This window comes from Gallinula chloropus (assembly GCF_964237585.1).
Source record: "Gallinula chloropus genome assembly, chromosome: 3".
Classification (NCBI taxonomy): Eukaryota; Metazoa; Chordata; class Aves; order Gruiformes; family Rallidae; genus Gallinula; species Gallinula chloropus.
Genome location: NC_140087.1, coordinates 3476024 through 3497276, shown reverse-complemented (window position 1 = coordinate 3497276; position 21253 = coordinate 3476024). Strand labels below are relative to the sequence as shown.

The window sequence follows — 21253 nt, the reverse complement described above, 5'->3', positions numbered from 1 at the left end:
ATTAATGAAAAGGAATGTGGAGAGAAACCTGGAGTGAATAACTGTGTAACCTTAGTCTTATGTCTCTGTGCACCTGCCAGGGAAATCACACCAGTGCACTGTGTGCAGAGATGTTCAGAGTAGGTGAGGTGGTAGGAGTAGCCCCCTCTCAATTCAGAGTACCCCTCTGATCCTGGAGGAGCTGACTTGCCTTGGCATGTTTTAATTTTATGCCTGGTTTTGGTATGGAGGTTTTTTGTGAAGTTACAAAGTTTTTCTTCCATACAGGGTACTGTGGGAAGGGTACATACACACGTGACCAGCACTTTTCTTCCTTAAGCAAAAGGACGATAGTTGGTTGAAGGTGGCCTTCTAGCTGCCCAAAATTTCCCAGTAGGTGATTCTGGTCCTGTTGCTCTTCACTGAAATTTGTCTTTTTTTCTTTTAAGGATGCTGATTTGGCCAGAAAGGCTTTGAAGCCAGTGGAGAGAGTCCTGTCCTCTACTTCAGAAGAAGATGAGCCCGTGGTTGTCAAATTTTTAAAAATGAATTGTCGCTACTTCACAGATGGTAAGGTAGGTGGAACCTGGCTTCTGGGTATTGTTTGAGATTCTTTAAAAGCAAGATCTGTTTGGAGAAGTGAGGGGTGAATACTGGAGAGTCAAATATGCTCCACGTTTGTCAGGAATGTAAATGCTTTGGTGGCTTTGTCACTGCTGTATTTATTGCTACTGTGATAACGTGTTGTGTCGTTTTGTTCTTCTCACTGTTCAGTCTGCTAGGATAATTGCTTTCTGAAACAGAGCTTTTCTCCTGATCTTCATTCCCTTACCATGTCTTAACAGAATTATCTGAGTGGACTGCTAGATATGCAGAGACAACTGCACTTTAGAGCTGTGACGTGGCAGGATTAGTTGTGCAGCTCCATCGAGTTGTGCAACAGCTTTATAAAATGAGCACATACCCATCTCTTTCATTTAGGACTTCAAGCTAAATTTTAACTCTTTCCAGCAGCTTTTCCAAATGTGTTCATGTTGCTTCTGCACTTGCTAATGAGTGTCATGCAAACCCTAATGAAGAGATAAATATTGCATGATATAACCTGTCTTTTTCTTGCAAGAGTTCTTTTACCTTACATGCACCCACTGGGACTGCAGCCCTACGTTTTACAGCAGCTGTTTTTGAAGTGAAGGCATGAAGCCTGGGTAGTATTTTAATGGTCTTGTCTTCTCCAGGTTGCAAGACACTGTCTTCTTGAACTGTCTACTTTGATCTACCTACCCTTGTTGACTCTGGTTTCATTTAAATGTCTGCATGCTTGGCTTTTCAAGTTCTCTGGAATTCATAATGCAGGAGATGCTAACCATTGTAGCCTAAACATATTTTTCCCTTAGTCCTGACTTTTGGAAGATGGATGTGTTTGTACCTACAGGGTGGGTTTTTTCACATGGAGTGGATGTTGACTGTTTAACCATGCTGCAGTTTCTCAGTCTGCTATTTTTTAGACAGTGATAGAGGGCTTCTTGATGTCTTGCATGTAAAGTAGGGTAATATTGTTGCTTTGTTATGTGATGCTTGTGAGGTCCAGAGAATAGAGAGTTCCAGTGCTATGGCTGCAGGGCTGAAAAGGTAATTTGCATCCAGAACATCCAAAAGCATGACATATTTTTCCTGGTGTAGACAAAATCCCATGTTGCCTTGCTTCCTGCAGTGGCTAGGTAGGAAGTAGAGCCTACTGATGTATTGCTCTGCTGGCTAACTAGTTACATACCTGTAGGAGAAGCCTCTCCACTTGATTTTCACCCAACCACACGCTAAGCATGTGTATGTGAGTCATCCAGGAGAAGCAAATGTGAAATACAGACTCTCCTGTACAAAGGAGCAGGCACACATGTACTCACTCACCACTGCTAAGCCATCAGCTTGACACCTCTCTGATTATAAAAACAAAAATCCAAGCAACACAACCCAAACACACCAATCCTGCCCCCCCAAAATAAAAAAAAAACCCAGAAACAAACCAATCTTGTGGCCCTTTACCTGCCTGTTTGTTAGCCTGCCTTGGCTTGTCTTGCAGATGACCTTGGATAATTAATAGCACCCACAGTGTGGGCTATTCCTATTGATCTGTGGCTCCTGTATGTCAGATGTCATGATTTATGCACAGCTTCTGAGTTGGTCTGGTGAATTTTGTAGCATTTCTGGAGGGGTGAGGGTGCAGGAGGAAGACACTGGAAATCTGCTTTGCAAACCTTGAAATATGGTCAGTTGCCATGGGCTGGATGTTGAGTGATGGCTGATGCAGCCTCTTAGGGGATCCATGGCTAGAGCACATCTTGAGGAGTTATGGGTGTCTTCTACAGCTGTGCTAAATACACTTGGATCAGGGTAGAAGCTGCTTCTAGATTGGGCAGAAGCTGTTTCATGTCAGGTCCCTACATATAGAACTTTGTGCATGTCCCTCTGGGAGAGTAGCTCAAGGGGGTGTGTAATGTAGCTTAGCATAGGAACCTTGACATTGCCATGAGTTGGACTGGGTGCATATAAATTCATGCAGCAAATAAAGGTGGCTGCATCTAGAATAAAAACAGGTGGCTTTTTGTTTTGTGGGGGTTTTTTTGAGAGGGGGCAGGGGTGGTGGTTTTGTGGGTTTGTTAATACACTGATACTTTGCCTGAGATCTGATTCACAGTCTTGTAGCAGCCAGCACTGTAAGTTGAATAGTTTGGGTGTTCTTATCAGCCAGGAACCTGGATGTTACTTAGCAAATCTTTTCTTTGCTCTCCTTACAACATTTTAGTTGATGCAACTGGAAAGAAAAGGGTTTTGTTAGTGGCCATTGCATGATGGGGTATAAAGAGGTAGGAGAGAGGTGGTTCTCCTTAAGATAGCCTAAAATCCAAAGCCAAGTTGTAAGTCAATTACCTATGATGTTGCTAACTCATCCTTCTCTTACTTTAGGGCGTAGTTGGAGGAGTCATGATAGTAACTCCCAACAATATCATGTTTGACCCTCATAAGTCTGATCCTCTGGTAATTGAGAATGGCTGTGAAGAGTATGGGCTCATCTGCCCCATGGAAGAGGTTGTCTCCATAGCCCTCTACAATGACATCTCTCACATGAAGATTAAAGACGCGTTGCCATCGTAAGGAGTGTTCTTCCCTGAACTTATGTTTACAGATTTTTTCAGTAAGGGTCATGGAAGAAGGGTGGGGGGGGCCAGGGGAAGAGTTTTAATTCAGCAGAACAAAACACATCAGGGGAGGAAAATACGGGTGATGGAATGATTCACTTGGGGTGTTCTACCACTTCATTCTTAGAAGGCTTCAGTGGCAGTAAAGAGAAATGGGTCATGCATATGAGAACCAAAGTGCAAAGGAGATCAGTAAAAATCAGTAATTAAAAGCACTGGTGGCATGCTGTGGTTAGGTTCTTGTACTGACAGGTGTCTAGGGTTATTTTAGTGGAAGTGAAGAGTGGTGGATTTGAACACTTTGTTGTGTTACCAGGTCCTTTCTGAGAGGAGTATTAAAACCTTTTGAAGATAACAGCTTAACTGCTGTCTTCAGGGCTTGCAGAAATACCAGCCTGTGGAATACTTCCACTTCAGAATCAGATATGCATCAACAGTCACCATTTATGATACATAATAGGCTTTCTGGGGTGGGCTACTTCTATTTGTGCTTGGTCTAGGCACTGCTTATGTGTTTGTTCTAAGCAGGGTTTGGTCTTATAGGCCACACCTGTTTAAGTAGTGAAATTAATCTACTTCTCTCCACTTTCTCATTTCAAGAAAAACTTTCCAGATATGTTACACTCATTACTAGAGTGTCTAGTAACTTCTGATCCCTGAGTGATTAGAATCTTGTTGTTTTGTTCACCTCAGACATTTTAGAAGTGATGAAGAGCTCAAGTTGTATGCTGGTTTTATGAATTTTCCATTTTGAAATGTTTCTGTGGTGGTCCTGCTTTAGAAACAAACCTTTGGGGAAACCTGCTTTCAAACAGTACATCTGAGTAATGGAGAAAAAGAAATAAAAACCCCAACAATTCCTTTGCCTGTTACTGTTTGGCAGTGAACATGCAAGTAGGGTATGGCTTATCTCTGCTTGACGTTCTCCTCAGCAACACGTTTGTGCTGACTAGGGAAGCATGGGAGGCTGTAGAGGTTGACTCAGGCATAGGAAAGAGCAATATTAATAAGGTACAAATGAAATTCCAGGAGCTAAATACACATCCCGTGGGGTTTTTTTGTTGCTGAACTTCTGATGGCTTGGAAGTTGTTGTTACATGTGTACCCTGTCTTCACTCATGTGGCATGTTGTGCCAAGTGGTTCACACATTTCATTTGGTTGTTATCCTTTCTGCAATTTTTTCCATTTTCTTTAAAGTTCTTTATTTCCACCAATGTATGTTTGTTTTGGAGAAGGTAATTTTTTTGTTGAGTTTCAGAATTTAAGTTATGTTATTTAGTTTTTCTTTTCAGTTTTCTTTCTGTTTCCATTTTGCTTTTAACATCATATGTACATCCATCATTTTCCCTGACAGTGACATACCAAAGGATCTTTGTCCTCTGTACAGGCCAGGAGAATGGGAAGACCTGTCCTCTGAGAAAGACATCAACCCCTTCAGCAAATTCAAATCCCTTAGCAAGGAAAAGAGGCAGCAGAATGGTGATCCATCAAGTGCCAAACAGATAAAGCCTTCAGACAAGGAAAAGTCGTCTGATTTTGAAGTTCTTCAGTCATCTGAGAGCACAGGCTCGATCAAATCAAAGTCTCTGGAGTTTCCCAACAACATCACTGCCACTGAACATTTGGAAAAGTTTGCTACAGATCCACGTGCCAAGGAGCCTTCCAGGGAAAAAAATGTTTCAGATATTAAAACCAAAGAAAAATCCCTTTTGGGAGGAGAGGATGGTTTTGTTGAACTGGAAAAGACATCGTCTCGTGTGGATAGAAGGTTGGACAGGAAAATCTCAGTAATGGAAGGCTTGCTGGCTGACCCCAAGGAGTTGGGGAGAACTAAGCAGCAGGTAACCAAACCCACTACAGAAGTCCAGGAGCACTTGACAGTTGATTCCTTGGAAAAAAAGGACAGTGTTGAACCTAAAGCTGACTTAGACTTAGAGCTGTGTGAAAAGCAAGATGTTATTCCAGAAGTAAACAAATGTGTCAGTTCCCCGACAGGTAAGGTGGAGACTGCATTGGACACTAAGAGCGAGCTAGAGAAAGATAAACTTATTGAATTTTACCTCAATAAAGATGGGAATGGGTCTCAGTCATCTGAAGACTTACACAAGGCTGAAATCCAGAAAGGTGAAAACAATAAAGCAATTGGCCTAGACCTTACACTTAGCTGTTCAAAGTCCCAAGCTAATGAAGTCCATACAGTTAAAAGTATGGAGCTTGATTCCTGCTGTGTTGAAAGGAAAGCACCTCCATTAGAAATCAGCTCAGCAGCAGCAAAGGAAAAGGATCTGAAAGAGTCTGTGGACTCTTCATTAGTACCAGCTATAGACAAGACCTGTCAAGAAACACAGTTAGACAATCAATCAGAAATCAGACTGTGGCTGCTGCAGAAAATTCAAGTGCCAATTGAAGGTAGGTCTCTGGTTATCCTTGTATCCTCTGAGACTTGGACAGCATTATAACGGTAACCTCTGAATTGATAGCTGCCTGCTCTAAATCTCCTCTTTCTAGAATACCTGGGGTGTCTCTGTTTTTTTTTTAACTCTTGTGTATTATTATATTACCTGCTATTTAGAAGAAGAAAAAACCCAACCTTCAGATTCCCTAAGCTTCTGGTTTCATAAGCTTGTGTGCTCTTTCCACATTCACTGTTTATCTAATCTTCACCTCTGTTTACTGGCTTTAAGAGGGGCAGTGAAATGTCATCCAGTTGCAGCACTGACAGGGGTCACTTCATGGCCTAGGAACTGTGGCTGTGTTTTGGGGAACTGCTGTTGCTCCAGTGCAGCTGTTGCTGTATTTCTGATAGTATCCAAAGTAGTAGGAAAAGGGGGCACTGAAGCATTCTTGCCACTGCTTGAGTCTGTCTGGCATTATTTGTGCTATGGAAACCTTTAAAGAAGCAATAAATAGGAATACATGTAGAGTCTTGCTGATGGATCATTTTGTCCTGATTGGTCATCAGGTTATCAATAAAATGAGGCTGTTACTGGAAAGCATATAACCAAATGAAATCTGAGTTTAGATTGTGTGTACATGTGTTACTATTTCTACTACAGCCCAGTGCTCCTAAGCAGCAGTCCATCCTGGGGCACTGATGCTCCTCTGCTGGGAGTTTAATGAGCCAGTGGACATATATTTGAGGTGGTGGGAATGATTAGAGTGGAAGGCTTTATTTTTCAAACAGCTGTTCTTAAAACGATTTTTCCTTTCTTTTGGAAGAGTTTGTATCTTGCTAGTTGTATTTGGTGATTGTTCTCATTGGGGGAGAAAATAAAGGGCTGTATGTGTACTCCTAAGGATGATGGAGGCTGCAGTTTAATAAGCAATTTAAGGAACATAAACCGCTCTTCTGCTTGACCCTGTCTTGTGCAGGCAGCAGGAGTTTGTGTGGCTGTCAGGTTGAGAAACTGATTGGGCTCTGTGTGTGTGTGTGTGTGTGTGTGTGCAAGGTAACTCTGAACCCAAACACAGCCCCCTTTGCTTGCCTGCTTTGTGTTCTGGTTTGCACCCAGCCTGATCATCTTCCTGCCTGGTTTTACGGGGCTCTTGTGTACATCGCTGCGCAGCTGAGGGGGTGGCTCAAGCAGTGTTGAAGTGGGAATAAACCACCACAGTTTAGCATCAACAAGGATTATTAAAGTAGCTGTGCTGTTGAATGACATGCCAGGTTTAATTCTGCATACAGTGCCTCTGAGCATTCCTTTGCACGAGACCGTTGATCGTTGTGACAGTGTTTTATCAGCTGTGGTATTTGTGCTGCCCTGTAAGCAGCCCGTTTCTTTTGTCTCTCCTTCAGATATGCTTCCTTCAAAAGAGGAGAAGAGCAAGACTCCTCCAATGTTTCTGTGCATTAAAGTAGGCAAGCCCATGAGAAAGTCCTTTGTGTCTCAGAGCACCACCATGTCCCAACAGTACAGTAAAAAGATAAAGCAACCAGAGTACTGGTTTGCTGTTCCTCGGGAAAGGTAAGCTCCAGTCCACAGCAGGAAAACATGTTCATCTCTTATTTTTTTACATGTCTGGTTCTTTCTGGGGTTGAATCTGACATTCCCAAGGTGTGAAACACAGCAAGGGTGCTGACATGAGGAGAGGGGTGCCCTTGTTTCATTGCATGCCAGAGAGAGAAATCAGTGTTTGCTGCTGGTCTAATACAGCTCCCAGTGGGAAGGAAGAAAGGATCAGGTGCTACTTGGAAGATGAAGAGAGGGATATATGTGCAACTAGCATATGATAAAAGCACTGGGGGATGATCTTGGTTATGGCTGTAGTCTAGGAAGTGAGAGAAAGAGGAAAAGGGGAGCAATGGCAAAAGATGCAAGGAGTCCATTAGATGCCAGTGCTAAAAAATAGGTATTTCACATGAGTGAAGGGCATTGTGTGGAAAAGGGATGTGCTTTTAACTGAATGGGTATGGCTACTTATGCCTTCTGGCCCATTAAAAAAATGTCTCTCTCTTTGTGATATATGTTGAAATGGCTTATGTGCCTGTAGGTGTGTATGTATGTATGCATAAGTAGTACAACAGGAAGAAAAAATAGGAAAAGTGAAGGCCTTCCACATAAATCACCCAAGAATTTTCACTGGCTGTAGGGAATCATGTCCCTGCTCCTTCTCTTGCTAGAAGGCAGCCAGAGCAGCTCTTCTGTCTGTTGATCCAGAATAGGGAATTCAGTGATGGCATTTCTGGAAGGGAGTATCTGAACTTATGACCGGTCTTCAGAGGTGTGTCTTTACAATGTGGTGGGGTTTTGGGGGAGGGTGGTGGTGGTTGTGTGTGGGGTTTTTTAAATATTTTTCTTTTTTGAACTATTTTTTCAGAGTTTTTACTTTTATTTTCCAATTGGTAGCATGTGTGTCAAGTGTCTTTCTCATATTTTAGAAATGAATGTTTCGAGCAGACCAGCAGTGTGACCCAGGGAAGGAGTGGGGCAGGGAGAGGTTTAATCCACCTGGAATGTGGCCATCAGGAGTGCAGCTGAAGATAGCTTTTGGTTTGCTTGTTATTTGCTGAACCCAGTCCTTGGCTCCTCAGGGATTGCAAAAGGGTGGGTTCAGAAAATTCGAGGTTGAAGTGTGAGTAAATACTTCAAGTAGTTGGAGCGATGCTGCAATAATCACAAGGTCAGTTACTACTTTGAGGATAGTGTATGCTGAGCTGAACTGAGGTAGGCTCTGTGCAAGAAGTAAATGTAACCTTCTTCCCACAGACTTGGAAAACAGCTTCTCTACTTCTCCCTTTCTGAGTAGCAAGAGGACCTACCCTGTATCTAAACTCAAGTGTTGGTGATTGTTTATACTTCTATCTTTAGAATGAGAAAAAAGTCATTTCAGCAGCACTTGGCTGTGCTGGCTGGCAGAGGAGATCCTTCATGTCAGGGCTGTGGTTCAGATCAAAATTAGTGGTGAGTGTAGTGTAAGATTGGGTTGCTTTGGTGCTATTCATGCACCCTTGGTTTCATACTGCAGAGGTGCACAAATCTTGGGACAAAAATGTAAATGAGCAACCCAGTCCTTTGTATTAATGCAAGACATGTCTTTGCCTAATAAATCATGGTGCTTTCCAAACTCTTGAATGCCTTCCCAAAGCCAAATGAATCGCTTCCTGCCCTGTGGTGATGTTCCTTCACCAGCCTTGCAGCTGATAAATTATATACTGTGCACCCTGAGAGTGCAGTGGACACACTTAGATTGCAAACAGATTTGCAATGCATTTCTGATAGTGTATCAAAATAATTTGCTAAGTTTAAGACCATTTGGAATACAATTTATATTTATGAGAAGATCAAGAATACCACTCTCATCATAAACCAACACAAAAGCCCCCACTTTGTCCAGTGCAGTCACAAGAGCTTGTTGTGCAGCACCTTAGTGGTTCCTAGTAATTAAAACCAAACCCCAACACAACAGCCCAAAGCTGGACTGAGATTGGGAGGGAATTGGTGTGCATGCTTATAATCGTTGTGTAACTGGTTAAATGCCAATCTGAGGTAGATTTTACATTTTTCTAGGATCTGAAGGGTTTGCTGTTAGAACAGCTCCTGTTGTCAGGTGTGAAAATGGGTCAGTTTTCAGCCTGGACCCTGTACCCTGCTGCTCTTGGCAGAGCTGTTTCTCCATCTGCAGGTTGCTGCTGCTTTCCTGGCCTTGGCAGCCTGTGGGAAAGCTGACTGGAGGCAGATGTACTTACCTTTTCAAGGGGTTTAATTATTACTTTTTAAATTGAAGCCTTTAGAAATACTAATAGAGAGAGACAACCTGATATTAGGCTGATCTGCTTCATATTGACCACCACTAAGCCTTAAATTCTCGCTTGCCTTTTGGGGCTGTTGCAGGTCTTGTCCCTGCCTGTGTGGTTTCCCAGGCGCTGAGAGTGTCCCAGCATGTGTCACCTTGTGACCTGGCTGAGTTAATCAGTGACCATAGGGCTGCCCTGTGCTGTCTCTATGATCACAGTGGTGCTCTCCTGAGCACGTAATGAGGGAGATGGGCACCTTGACCTGCCTTACATACAGATTGCTCCGTTTTTAGGGCAGCTTCTTGTTGGGTTCAGCTGAGCAGAGAGGTGCACCCATGCTTTTGGATGCTAATAGAGATTGATTCTTTTGCTGAGAAGCACTGCAATGGGTGTAGCTTACAGTATTAGAGGGTAAGTCTGTGTGTGCTCTTACTACATGGTTTTGTGTTAAATGGTATATAGATTTTTCCACCCTAGTGGATTTTGAGTAGTAGTAGGTCAGTGATTACATCACAATCTTCCTCAAGGTCTTAGAGAGGAAAATGCATTGCAGATGTAGTAATGCAGAATCTTAGCTGAAAAACGTGTTCTGACAATTAATTTACTCATTTTAGAATTGAATAGTTCCTGACTCAAGAAGTAAATGCTATTGATTGTCTATAATAATAATTTGTTGGACAGGTTTGGTTTATGGGTGTCTGATTTGCATTGATGTTGGTGTGAAAGACATCACGCTGAGCTCACGCTGTTGAGAGGCTGTCTGCTTTTTCTCAAGTTTCTTTTTTATAGCAGGCAGATTTTTGAGGAGGAAGAGGGGTAGAGGAAGGGCAGAGCCTTGCTTCTCTGTTTCAATCTTAGCTTCCTGTCCCATTGATTTGTCTGGTTTGGGGATCTGAGTGATGTTTTTGTTTGGTTTTAGTACCGTTTCTGAGGGGTTTCCTTTTGTAGAATGAGATGTTCCTTGGTTGTGGCTGCTTTTAGTATCTAGTGTGTCACACCCTGTAGTTAATAGGGTTGAAGCTGAGATCTGGAGGAGCTTGCAACACAGCCAGCTGGAGTCAATACCTCTGTGATGCTTCCATGCCACTTAGACAGGGCTTCACATAAAGGAGTGATGATTAATACAGCCCTGATGGTGAAGGATCGTTCTTCCATGGTCCTGTTCATGGAATAGGTACCATAAAGCTTAGATTTAGACTCCTTTTGAATTAGCCTTCTACAAATAGAGTTCCCCCTAAGTTCCTGATAAATATGATACCAAACTGTACAGTTGAAAGCTATAAAAAACTTATTTTATAATGAGGGCTCATATAAGCTTATACAAGCATATGAGGACTTAGGATAACCTTAGCCCTCACAAAATTCCTGAAGGATCATCACCTGGTCAGGCATGTTTATATCAAAGTCATAGGGCTCCTCTGAGTTAACTGCTGTTCCTAGGTCAGGAGCTGTGGTTGGACAGGGAGCCTTTGTACACCTATTGACACACAAATTTGGAAGTAGCCCCCCTCCCACCTGTGACTGACTTGAAGACATTAATTTATGGAGAACTGCTTTGCCTCTGCCCTCAAAGTAGTCCAGTATTGTTGCCATATCAATAAGCAGCAGTGGTAATGATGTCAGTTTATGATTACTCCTCAAGAACCAACTGTAACTTGACAGATGGTCTGGTGTGTGTGGTTGAGAGTTGCCTGTGCTCTTTATCAGTGCACTATATGCCTACTTCGAATTTTTCAGGCTTCCGGTCCCTGGTTGTGGTTATCTCTGTGGTACCAGATTTCAGTTCCTCTTAATGTAGCCTATCACAGGGTATCATTCCTTATGCTAAGTAACTCTGTCTGCCTCTGGCTGTACAGCAGTTGGTTTTGCATCTCTAAGCTGCAGCACTTGAGTGTGACTTCGGCATGGTGCACCAGAGATGGGCAGAGCCTTTCAGCAGTGGTCACTGAAGTGCCAGCACCAAACCAAACATCCTCATTCCTTCTGCTGAGAGTGTTGTTTTCTTGGCACATTCAGGGATCACACCAAGTATTGTCAGCAGCTACAGCTTGGAGCTCTTGCTCTGAATTTCAGAGTCGTTATCCAAGGTCTCGAGGGTCCTTCTGCCAAGACTGTAAAACACAACTGGGCAAGCACAGCCTCTACTCGCTCTTCTTCAGCTTGTGCCTCACTCTTCAGATGCAGTCACACCCACAGCTGATTGTGCCTGGTTGCTGGGTTCTGGTGGAGAAGGGGGGCTGCAGGGGTGGCTTCTGCAAGAAGCAGCCAGAAGCTCTCTGCAGGCCCAACAGAGCAAACTCCAGCCGGCTCAAGGCCAGAGTTGTTGACCAAAGCTGAGCCCATCAGCGATGCTCACAGCGCCTCTGGGAATCACATTAAAGAGGAAAAAAATGCAAGGAGCAACTTTTTGCCACCAGAGAAGGGAGTGAAAAGGTATAAGAAACTGTGCAGACACCAAGGCCAGGGAAGAAGGTGGGGGAGGAGGTGGCCCAGGCACTGTAGAGAAACATGCACCTGCAGCCTGTGGAGAGGCCCCATGCTGGAGCACGTGGAGACATGGAAATGCTGTGACCCGTGTTGGAGCAAGCTCCTGCCAGCACTTGCAGCGTGTGGAGGGAGGTAGATACAGAGGTGTCCATGCTGGAGTGGGTTTTCTGGGGAAAGAGGGGCTTGTGACCCTGTGGAGGACCAGGCTGGAGCAGTCTGGACCTAAGACTGAGAGACATTCTGTGATTTATGACTGCACCCATAGCAGTCGTGCTGGGGCAGCTGGTGAAGAGCTGAAGGCCCTGTGGGAAAGGATTCACCTTGGAGAAGTTCGTGGAGGATTGTCTCCCACCGTGCCTGGGACTCCACGGTGCAGCAGGGGAAGGGTGTGAGGAATGCCCCCTCCCAGCTAAGAAGGAAAATAACTTGTGAGGAGCTGACCGAAACCCCCATTCCCAGCCCCTCCCTGTGCCACAATGGAGGGGGAAAGAGGGGAGCAGAAGTGTGACTAAAGTGAAGTCTGCTAAGAAGGGAGGGATGGGGGGAGGTGTTTTAAGATCTGGTCACACTTTTCATTGCCCAACTCTGGTGTCACTGTGTGTGCAGTGTAATAAATTAGAGAGTTTTCTTTCCTTTATTCTGTGTTGAGTCTGTTTTGCCCGTGATGCTGATTGTAGAATGATCTCTCCCTGTCCTAAGCCTCTTGATATATATTTTTCTCCCCTGTCCAGCTGAAAAAGGGGAGTGATAGAGAGACTTTGGTGGGTGTCTGGCCTCCAGCCAGGGTCAGAACACCACAGTGGTTTACTAAGCAATGCCGTGGTATAAATAATCCCCAAAGCTTTCATCTTACACTGATTGTATCACTTTGCTGTCATGATCTTTGTCATGGTTTGTACTCTCCAGAATTAGTTTTCTACTAAATTTATGTCCTTTACTCTTATTTATACATTGAATTTATGTTGTGTTTTGATGCTATGAACATGATATGTAAGCATATCCACTTTCTTTTTAATCTAGGTGCAGCTGGTGGGGCGGGGGGGGAGTCCCTCTTCCATCTTTCATTTTTTATTTATGTCTCCTAGGTAGTTTGTTGGGTTTTGGTTTGTTGGGTTTGGTTGGGCTTTTTAAATTTCCTGTTACCATCTTTTCCTTTCGAATAGCTTCTTTCTGGAGTGATTAACTTCAAGTTTTTGAAGTTGTTCCTTTCCAAATATTTTGTTTTATTGATGTTCCTCTGTTTGTGCATGACATACTCACAAGCACATAATCACCAAACTATTGAGTTCTAGGAATTTCCTTGCAGCTGTCAAGTTGACTGTAAGACTGTTACTCAACCTGTATTTTTACAATTTTAAAATTTTCTTAATTTTTTTCAATCTTGGAAATACCACCACAGCATAATGTTATCATTTTATTGATGCTCTGTATCCCCTCTAAGAAGATCCTCACTTCTACAGTCACCTATTTCTCATTTTATACTGCTGCTTCTTAAATCTGGAGTGTCTGGGTTTGTTTAACATCTGTCCATGGTAGAGGAAAACTTAGTTATGGACTGCTAAAATAAACTGAACATGGAGAGATCCACAGGAAACACTCCGAGTGTACTGAGGAAGCTGGTTGATGGTATTGCAAGGCTGCTTTCTATCAGCCTTTGAGAGGTCATGATTAGGAGAAGTCCTTACTTGGAAAAACAAATGGTGTAACCAGCTTCAGGAAAAATTGAGGAGGATCTGTGGGAGCACAGGGCAGTCAGCTCTACCTCAGTCCCTGGGAAGACTATGAAGCACATCCTTATGTATGCAGTTTCCAAACACACGGAGGGCAGGGAGTGACTGGGAACAGCTATTGAGGATTTACCAGGGGCAAGTTGTTTTTCTGCCAGCCAGGTAACTCTTCTGTTAGAGATGACCAGGTCTGTGACTGGGCACGGGACAGTAAGGGACTGATATTCTACTGTGACCTTAGTAAGGCTTTCAACACAATCTCCCATAGTAACCTTGGAGCCAAATTGGGGAGAGGTTAGCTGGACAGACAGACTACCAGTGGGTGAGGCATTGGGCTCAAAGGGTTAATAGCTAGTCTGACTGGCAGCCAAATGCAAATGGTATTCCTTGGGGGCTGATATTATATAATGCTTTCATCAGCAACAGGGACACTGGGTCAGAATATACCTTTGTCAGATTGGGGAATAATGCCAATTTAGGGCAGTGCACATACATTGGAGAGCATGGCTGCTGTTTGGAGGGATTTACCATGGAGGAATGGGCTGGCAGACACATCAGGAAGTTAAGAAAAGGCAAATGTCAAGTTGTGAAGCTGGGATGGAGCATGCCCTGCAGAGGCACAGCCTGGGGATGGGTTCCCTGGGGAGTAGCTCTGCAGAAATGAGCTGAGGAAGCCAGGAGCAAGCTCAACGTAAGGCAGCAGTGTGTCTTTGTAGTAATGGAGGCTTCTTCCTGGCCTGTGTAAGGAAGAGCATAGACAACAGCTATTGGGTGGTTGGTTATTCCCCTCTTCCTTTTCAATATGTTGTTAAAAAAATGGGTAGGGGAAAAGGGGGGGTTTGGATGACAGATGGCACTAGACCCTTCTCAGATCACATGCTGCATGCATTGGAGGAAATTGTGATTAGATAGAAGAGCAAAACCACACAAGACTGTTCATGTATGGAATGGGTTGCTTGGAGAGGTCACAGGATCTGTATCGAAGATTTTCACAACTGCAAATGGACAAGACTCTGCAGCCTCTTCTAACTTGGAAGTTGGCTCTACTATAAGCAGAAGTTGGCCTAGATAATGAACAGAGGTGCCTTAAAACCTAAATATGTTCTGCCATTCCCAGGTGAGAGTACACTTCTCCTCACCCACCTGCATGAACGTGCTTCCAGGCTGATCTGAGCCAGGCAGCAGCAACCACTGGTTTTACTGACCTTTCACAGGGAATTGTAGGAATTTAGTTAGCTTTCCAGGCTCAGCATGTAAAATACACAGTGCTCAAGTTAAATTTGTTTCTTTCAGTTAAAATTCATGCCAGTTGGCAAGGAGATGATCATGCTGCTCTTCATGAAGCCTCTGTGAGCAAGTCAAGGGGAACAAAGCATGCTGAGTGACACCTATTGATGTCAGAAAGCTGCAGTTAGAAGAAAAGGTCTATACTAAAATGAGATGATGATCAGCCTTTTAGAAGTGCTTTGCATAGTTCAGTGGGTTTAGATCCAGGCAAACTCATAAGCAATCACATGGCTTCTCACAAAGAAGGGGGCAGCCCTTGGCAATAGGAGCATTGACCCTCTTTTAGCCTTTTTCAGGCAATTACTGGTGAGAACTATCCCAAAGACTGATTGTTCAGTATTACCTTGATTTCTTTTGTGTGTGTCCATTGCTGCAAAGGAACAACACCAGCTGGAATTTGTACTTTGATACCAATATTGGGTACCTTACTTGTTGTTGTTGAAGGGAGGCTGCCACTGCCTCACAAACTAGTGTTGGATGTTTACAAATTTAGGACAATTGTACTAAAACCTTATTTGGTGGCATATATTAAAAGTCTCTCACAGGTACAGTTCTTATTTGATAAGAAAAAAATTAAATTCCACTAGAACTTGTTAGCCATGCAGAGCAGAAGTGTTTGTGAGCGTGCAAAGGAGATGATAAAAAACCAATGGCCATGCTAATTTGTGCCTTTTTTTATGGCCAAGAGGGTATTTCCATGGTGAAGTAAAACCAATCCTTTATTCTTTCTGAGGGTAGTGGGAATCGGATCTGGATTTCTTGAGGAGAAAGTGAGTCAAGCCCCTCCAGATACTTCACTCTGTGAATTGGTGTAGCTGTCATGAGCATGCAGCAGTTTCAGAGCCACCAGTTTATGCAGCTAGAACTGATCTCAGGCTCCAGCTCTCATTGGTAGGAGTGTAGAACACGAAGCACAAGCTCGATTGGAGAAATCTCTGAGATAGTATAATCTGTTTAATGACCCTGAACAGAATCCATCAGCCCTAAAATGTTGGTTTAAGATTACTTGTGCATCCAAGTAACTTGAAACAAAAGGGGAAGATTTCTGAGTTTCATTTAAGATTTTTCTTCATTTATATTGATCAAGAAATCGCTGGACAAAACTTTCTGGTCAATAACTTGGATAAAGATCCGATGCCTTAAGTACTTCCTATCTTTTTATCTGCCCTTTTAATTAGGATTTGAGGTTTTTTTCCTTTTTGATGGCAATTCAACTTCTTGTACAGTAGATCCACTATCATATTCTTGTTTGAAATTGCATGCATTTATATTAATTTTAATACAACATAAATTTCTTCTTGAAATTGTTTTGCTGTTACAAAGGTTGTCAAAGAATGTCTCTTCAAAGACAGTGACTGAGAGCTGACTGTGTGTATGGAGCATCCACTGATGGTGCTGCATCGTTAGCAAAGCTGCCTGGCTCCTCATCTTCATTATGCTATCAGAATTGAAGAGCTGCCTTGTGGCTAGTGTCACAATTTGTACAGGGCAATTAGAAATGTGGCATAGACTTCATTGGTGACATCTTAATGCTTGGTTTATGCAGGAGGTCAGACTAAAAGGAAGGAATTTTTTTAACAGCCCTTTGTGGACATGATGTGATACCAGGCAGTTCGTTGTCTTAATGTGAATTGTGTGGGACCCTTTAGTTTTTCCATGGTGTGCTGGCTCTGTATAGCAAAGGGAAAGGGAAAAAAAGAATGATGTGGGGGCAGAAGGCAGAGAAACCTTGAAATGCTTCATGCTGCCAGGTTGAAGGAGTTACTGCTTTGTGTGGTATGCAAGGGTTGAAGTACAGGGGTATCCTGGTCTTATGGTTGTCTCTCCCTTGTCACTGGGCAGAACTTCACTGCTACGTGACAGTCCTGTGTTCCTGGACCACTGCACGACAGTTGTCATCTCTTCTGTTCACAGGGTGGATCACTTGTACACGTTTTTTGTTCAGTGGTCACCAGAAATATATGGGAAGGATGCAAAAGAACAAGGCTTTGTCGTGGTAGAGAAGGAGGAACTGGACATGATAGACAACTTCTTCAGTGAACCCACTACTAAAAGTTGGGAGGTGAGTTCTTTCCGCCGTTCATTCGAATCATGGGCATATGAAGTGTATATCCCCTGCTAAGAATCATTGAAAAGCAAGTACTCAGATTCCTATGGTGTGTCTCTAGAATGCTAGCTGCTTTGTACAGAAGTCCCCTCAAGGCTTAGATCTGTCTCAGAGGTACTCATATTCCTTCCTCATTTCTTCTCTCCCTAGAAAGAGCAAACAACCCAGAGCTCTGTGGTATGCAGCCAGCAGTAGTTGTGTAAATATTTAGGTTACCTGATGTTACTTTTGCAAAACCATACTTATTTATGTTCTCAGTGTTGCTAAATCCCTGTTGTATTTATATGCTGCAACCAAAACCTCCAGAATACGTATGCACATGTAAACACCAACAGAGATGCCTGTGTGCTGGTTGAAATGGTGTGTGGTGTGCCATACCCTTGGCTGCTGAGGGGCACCCAACAATACAGTTTGAATACTGGCTCTAAGACTGATAGGTTTGAGCCTGTGTCACAGTCTTGGGTAGCTGGGCGCTGGGGGAGAACGGGGGCTGCAGGAAATGGCTGCTGGAAGGAGCTGCTGGAATGCTCTGTAGGCCCCAGACTGTACACATGGGGCAATTCAAGGCCAGAGTTGCTGCTCACCAGGGCAGAGCTGATCAGCAATGGTCACAGCGCTGCTGGGAATCACATACAGGAGAAAAAAAGAATGCAGGCAGTGGCATTTTGCCACCAGAGAAGGGAGTGAGGAGATGTAATGAGCTGTGCAGACACCAAGGCCAGGGAGGGAGGGGGAGGAGGTGCCCCAGGTGCCGGAGAGAAAGATGCCCCAGCAGCCCATGGAGAAACCCATGGTGGAGCGGGTGCCCCCCCCACAGCCCATGGAAAAGGCTGAGACCCCACCTGTAGCCTGTGGAAAGGTTCCATGATGGATTGAGGAGGTGGAGACATAGAGAAGATTCTGTGACCCACACTGGAGCAAGCTCCTGGCAGCACTTGCAGCCCATGAAGAGAATCAGCGACACAGAGATGAGAGAGAGATATTTCTGCCAGAACAGGTTTGCTGGGGGAGGCTGGTGACCCCGTGGAGGACTGGAGAGACACTGTGATTTATGACTGCACCCGGAGCAGTGACCCACGCCAGGCCAGCTGATGAGGAGATAAAACCCTGTGAGAAAGGACTCACGTTGGAGTAGTTCATGGAGGACTGTCTCCTGTGGGTGGGACCCCACGGTGCAGCAGGTGTGGAATGAATGCACCCCCGTCCCAGCCGAGAAGGAAACCAACTTGGAAGGGACTGACCGAAGCCCCCATCTCCCAGTCCCTGCCCCTCCTTGTGCCACAATGAGGGGAAGAAGGGAGTGAAATCATGACTAGAGTGAAGTCTGCTAAGAAGGGAGCAGGGTTAGAGTTGTTTTAAGATCTGGAAAAGGAAAACAGCTCATGAAGAAGTGACTGAGAACCCCGTTTTTTTTCCCAGTCCCTGCCCCCTGGTGCCACGATTGGGGGGAAGAAGGGAGCAAAATCCTGACTAAAGGGAAGTCTGCTGAGAATGGAGGGGTGGGGGGGAAGGTGCTACTGAGAACCCCATTTTCCCCAGTCCCTGCCTGCCCTGTGCCACAACGTGAGGGAAGAAGGGAGTAAAATCCTGACTAAAGTCTGCTAAGGGAGCGGTGGGGGGAAAGTATTTTAAGATCTGGTCGTGCTCCTGACTCTGGTTTCACTGTTTCTGTGGTGTAGTGTAATAAATTAGAGAGTTTTCTTTCTTTCACTCTCTGTTGAGTCTGTTTTGCTCATGTCGTTGATGACAGGATGATCTCTCCCTGTCCTTACACTGATTCCTAAGCTGCTCAGTATATATTTCCCCCCCTGTCCAACTACAAAGGGGAGTGATAGATCAACTTGGGTGGGTGTCTGGCTTCCAGCCAGGGCTAAACTGCCACAGCCCGGGACGTTGACTTTTTGATATGGGGCTTTTGCAATCTGTTTTAACTACTCAGCATGTCTGTGTTAGTTATCTGCCTGTCTCTTGTGTGTACAAAGCCTAGTTTCTAAGGGAAATAAGCCTGCACGTGTTTTTAAATGATGTTTCTGAATGCTGAGGCACTGCTGTGCTAAAGATGTGACTGCAATTAAGAATCAGATAAATCCCAAAGTGGGAAATATCTTGATGGGGATTTTAAAATAATCTGATTCTTCATCCAAAGCATAAATTTGTTCTCAAAATTCTCCTGCCCTCCTTTCCCCCCCCCCCTCCCCGAAGCATTTCTGTCTTCAAAGTTGTCCTATTCAAAAGTGGAGGTTGCCATTTGAAATGTGGCAACACCATCTCTAATAACAAATAGCTTTTATTTTTACAGGTTTCTTAGTTTCTTAAAGTTGGTGCTTTAAGTGCTCCACTGCAAGGTGGGGAAAAAACCCCAAAAGCCTCCATTCCTTGTTTTGCTCAGAGCTGAGTGCAGTCATATATTCCTCTAGGTTTCACTGCTCAGTTGTATTTGCATGTCATTTTCATAAAACAAAAGTGAAGGAGGAGAGGGCCAGTGATCTGAAGCACAGAGGTGGGAGAGATCTGGCCACGCTGCAAGCTTTTCTCTCATTGTTTTATTTACATATGTACTGGAAGAACAGTTTTCTGGAAATGGCTTCTTAAAGGTGTGTCTTTTTTTTTATTATTTGTAATAATGTTCAAGCTTTAGAAGCTGAAACTAGGTCTGCCAGGAAGTCTCTATTGAAAGACCAAATTTGGGCATGATGACTGGGAAAGTTTCACTCTCCCTTGTGGGGAAACAGAAAGTGTTGATTGTAGAGGAGCTTATAAGCAATGTTATCACAGCCTGCCATGGGCAGCAGCTGTCTGTCATGCTTGTGGCTGGGAGCTCTTGCCGTTAGGAGCAGGGCAGTGTAGAGGATACTGCAGAACAACTGATAAATGATGAAAGGGAAAAAAAAGCCTTTGAATGTTCGAATTGTTTACCATGCCAGACCAGACCAGGAGGAAACTTTTGTGGAGGTATGTTGAACTGTGTCCCTGTTTGAGCAGCATGGATCTGATACAGCACTTCTGCCCTAGTAATGAATGTGCTGTGTACTCAGATGAATTTTAACAGGGTATTTCAAGCCCAGTTAGCTTGCTTTCTCAGTCCTGTCAAGTCTTTAAAAGATTTTGTATATCCAGTTTCTGTAACGTTGATTCTTTTTGTCTGTTTCTGCTTTTGTGTGGTCTGTAACTATCTGATCTTGCAGATTCACCCCCTCTTTTTTCCCTCCCCCCAGTTGTCAACTCGGAGCTTCACTGAAACGTGAGCTTCAGTTACAGGCTGAATAGGTGTCTGTGCAGTGGAGAGAGGGGCTTGTCTGTCTCTGGAGCCAATTTGTGATTTACAGTTGTGCTAACAGATTTCTTTGTGGTTGTCTGTCTCTGAGCTGGGTTGCATTTTGCTGCAGATGCCTGTTGCTGATTGATTTACTGTGATACTTCCTCCCTTCCCGAGGATGGGGGGGAGGGGAAGCGTGTGTGTGTGAGGAAGACCGTTCCTAGAAAATAGTCTTTGAAAGAGGAGCTGGGTACTTTTCATATAAGATGGGGAAAAAAAATAATAACAATGGCCTAGCCAATGAGGAGGGAAGGAAAACCATTCAGGAGATAGCAAAAGGACAAGGGTAACAGGAGAAATACCACTTTCCTTGAACAATTTGTTGGGCTTTTAAAAATTGATCTTAATTTTGCTGTGCAAACCTTCCCTGAAATTTGCCATATGAAAAATTTTCCAGCACAGCATTCCCTCCAGTCTCAGAAGAAGACCCAGGACTAGAGCCCAGTGAGCTGGAGGGGCAGGATGCAGCTGTACAGCTCTTGCTGGTATCACTGACAGGAATACCTGCACTGCCCGGGCATGCAGAGGCACATAATGCCTGCAGGCTGGATTCTGACTGGTGGTGGTGGTCCTTCCCATCTTTTCCCACCCCAAAGGTGTGTGTTGGGAGTGCCAAAGCTTGGGTGCCCCACTCCAGGTGACTGCCCCGGGCTCGGCTCTGGCTGTCCGCAGGTGAACACAGGCTGGATGTGAGTGCACGTGAACACAGGCTGGATGTGAGTGCACGCTTAGGGATGTGTTGCTCGGTCCCACTGCAGATGCCAGGTGTGACTGAGGGTGTTAGGGTCTTGTCCTACCCATGGTGAACTCCTCACAACTGCTGGTCTTCATGAAAAGCTCCTGCTCTGTGCTGGTGTGGTTAGACCTGCACCTGGAGCCAGTCTGGTGGGGTCTGTTTTCTCGCCTGTGGGGCAGGTGTG

The 21253-nt window shown here is 44.3% G+C and overlaps 1 protein-coding gene across 1 annotated transcript in view; it reads left to right on the top strand.

Moving 5' to 3' along the window:
- NCOA7 (nuclear receptor coactivator 7) overlaps positions 1 to 21253 on the top strand; it is a 94242-nt gene that overhangs the window by 68020 nt on the left and 4969 nt on the right. Inside the window, exons 7-11 of the mRNA XM_084261739.1 lie at positions 429 to 554; positions 2941 to 3125; positions 4529 to 5583; positions 6971 to 7139; positions 16825 to 16972. Of these exons, the coding sequence (XP_084117865.1) occupies positions 429 to 554; positions 2941 to 3125; positions 4529 to 5583; positions 6971 to 7139; positions 16825 to 16972 (1683 nt within the window). The remainder of the gene's footprint in view (positions 1 to 428; positions 555 to 2940; positions 3126 to 4528; positions 5584 to 6970; positions 7140 to 16824; positions 16973 to 21253) is intronic.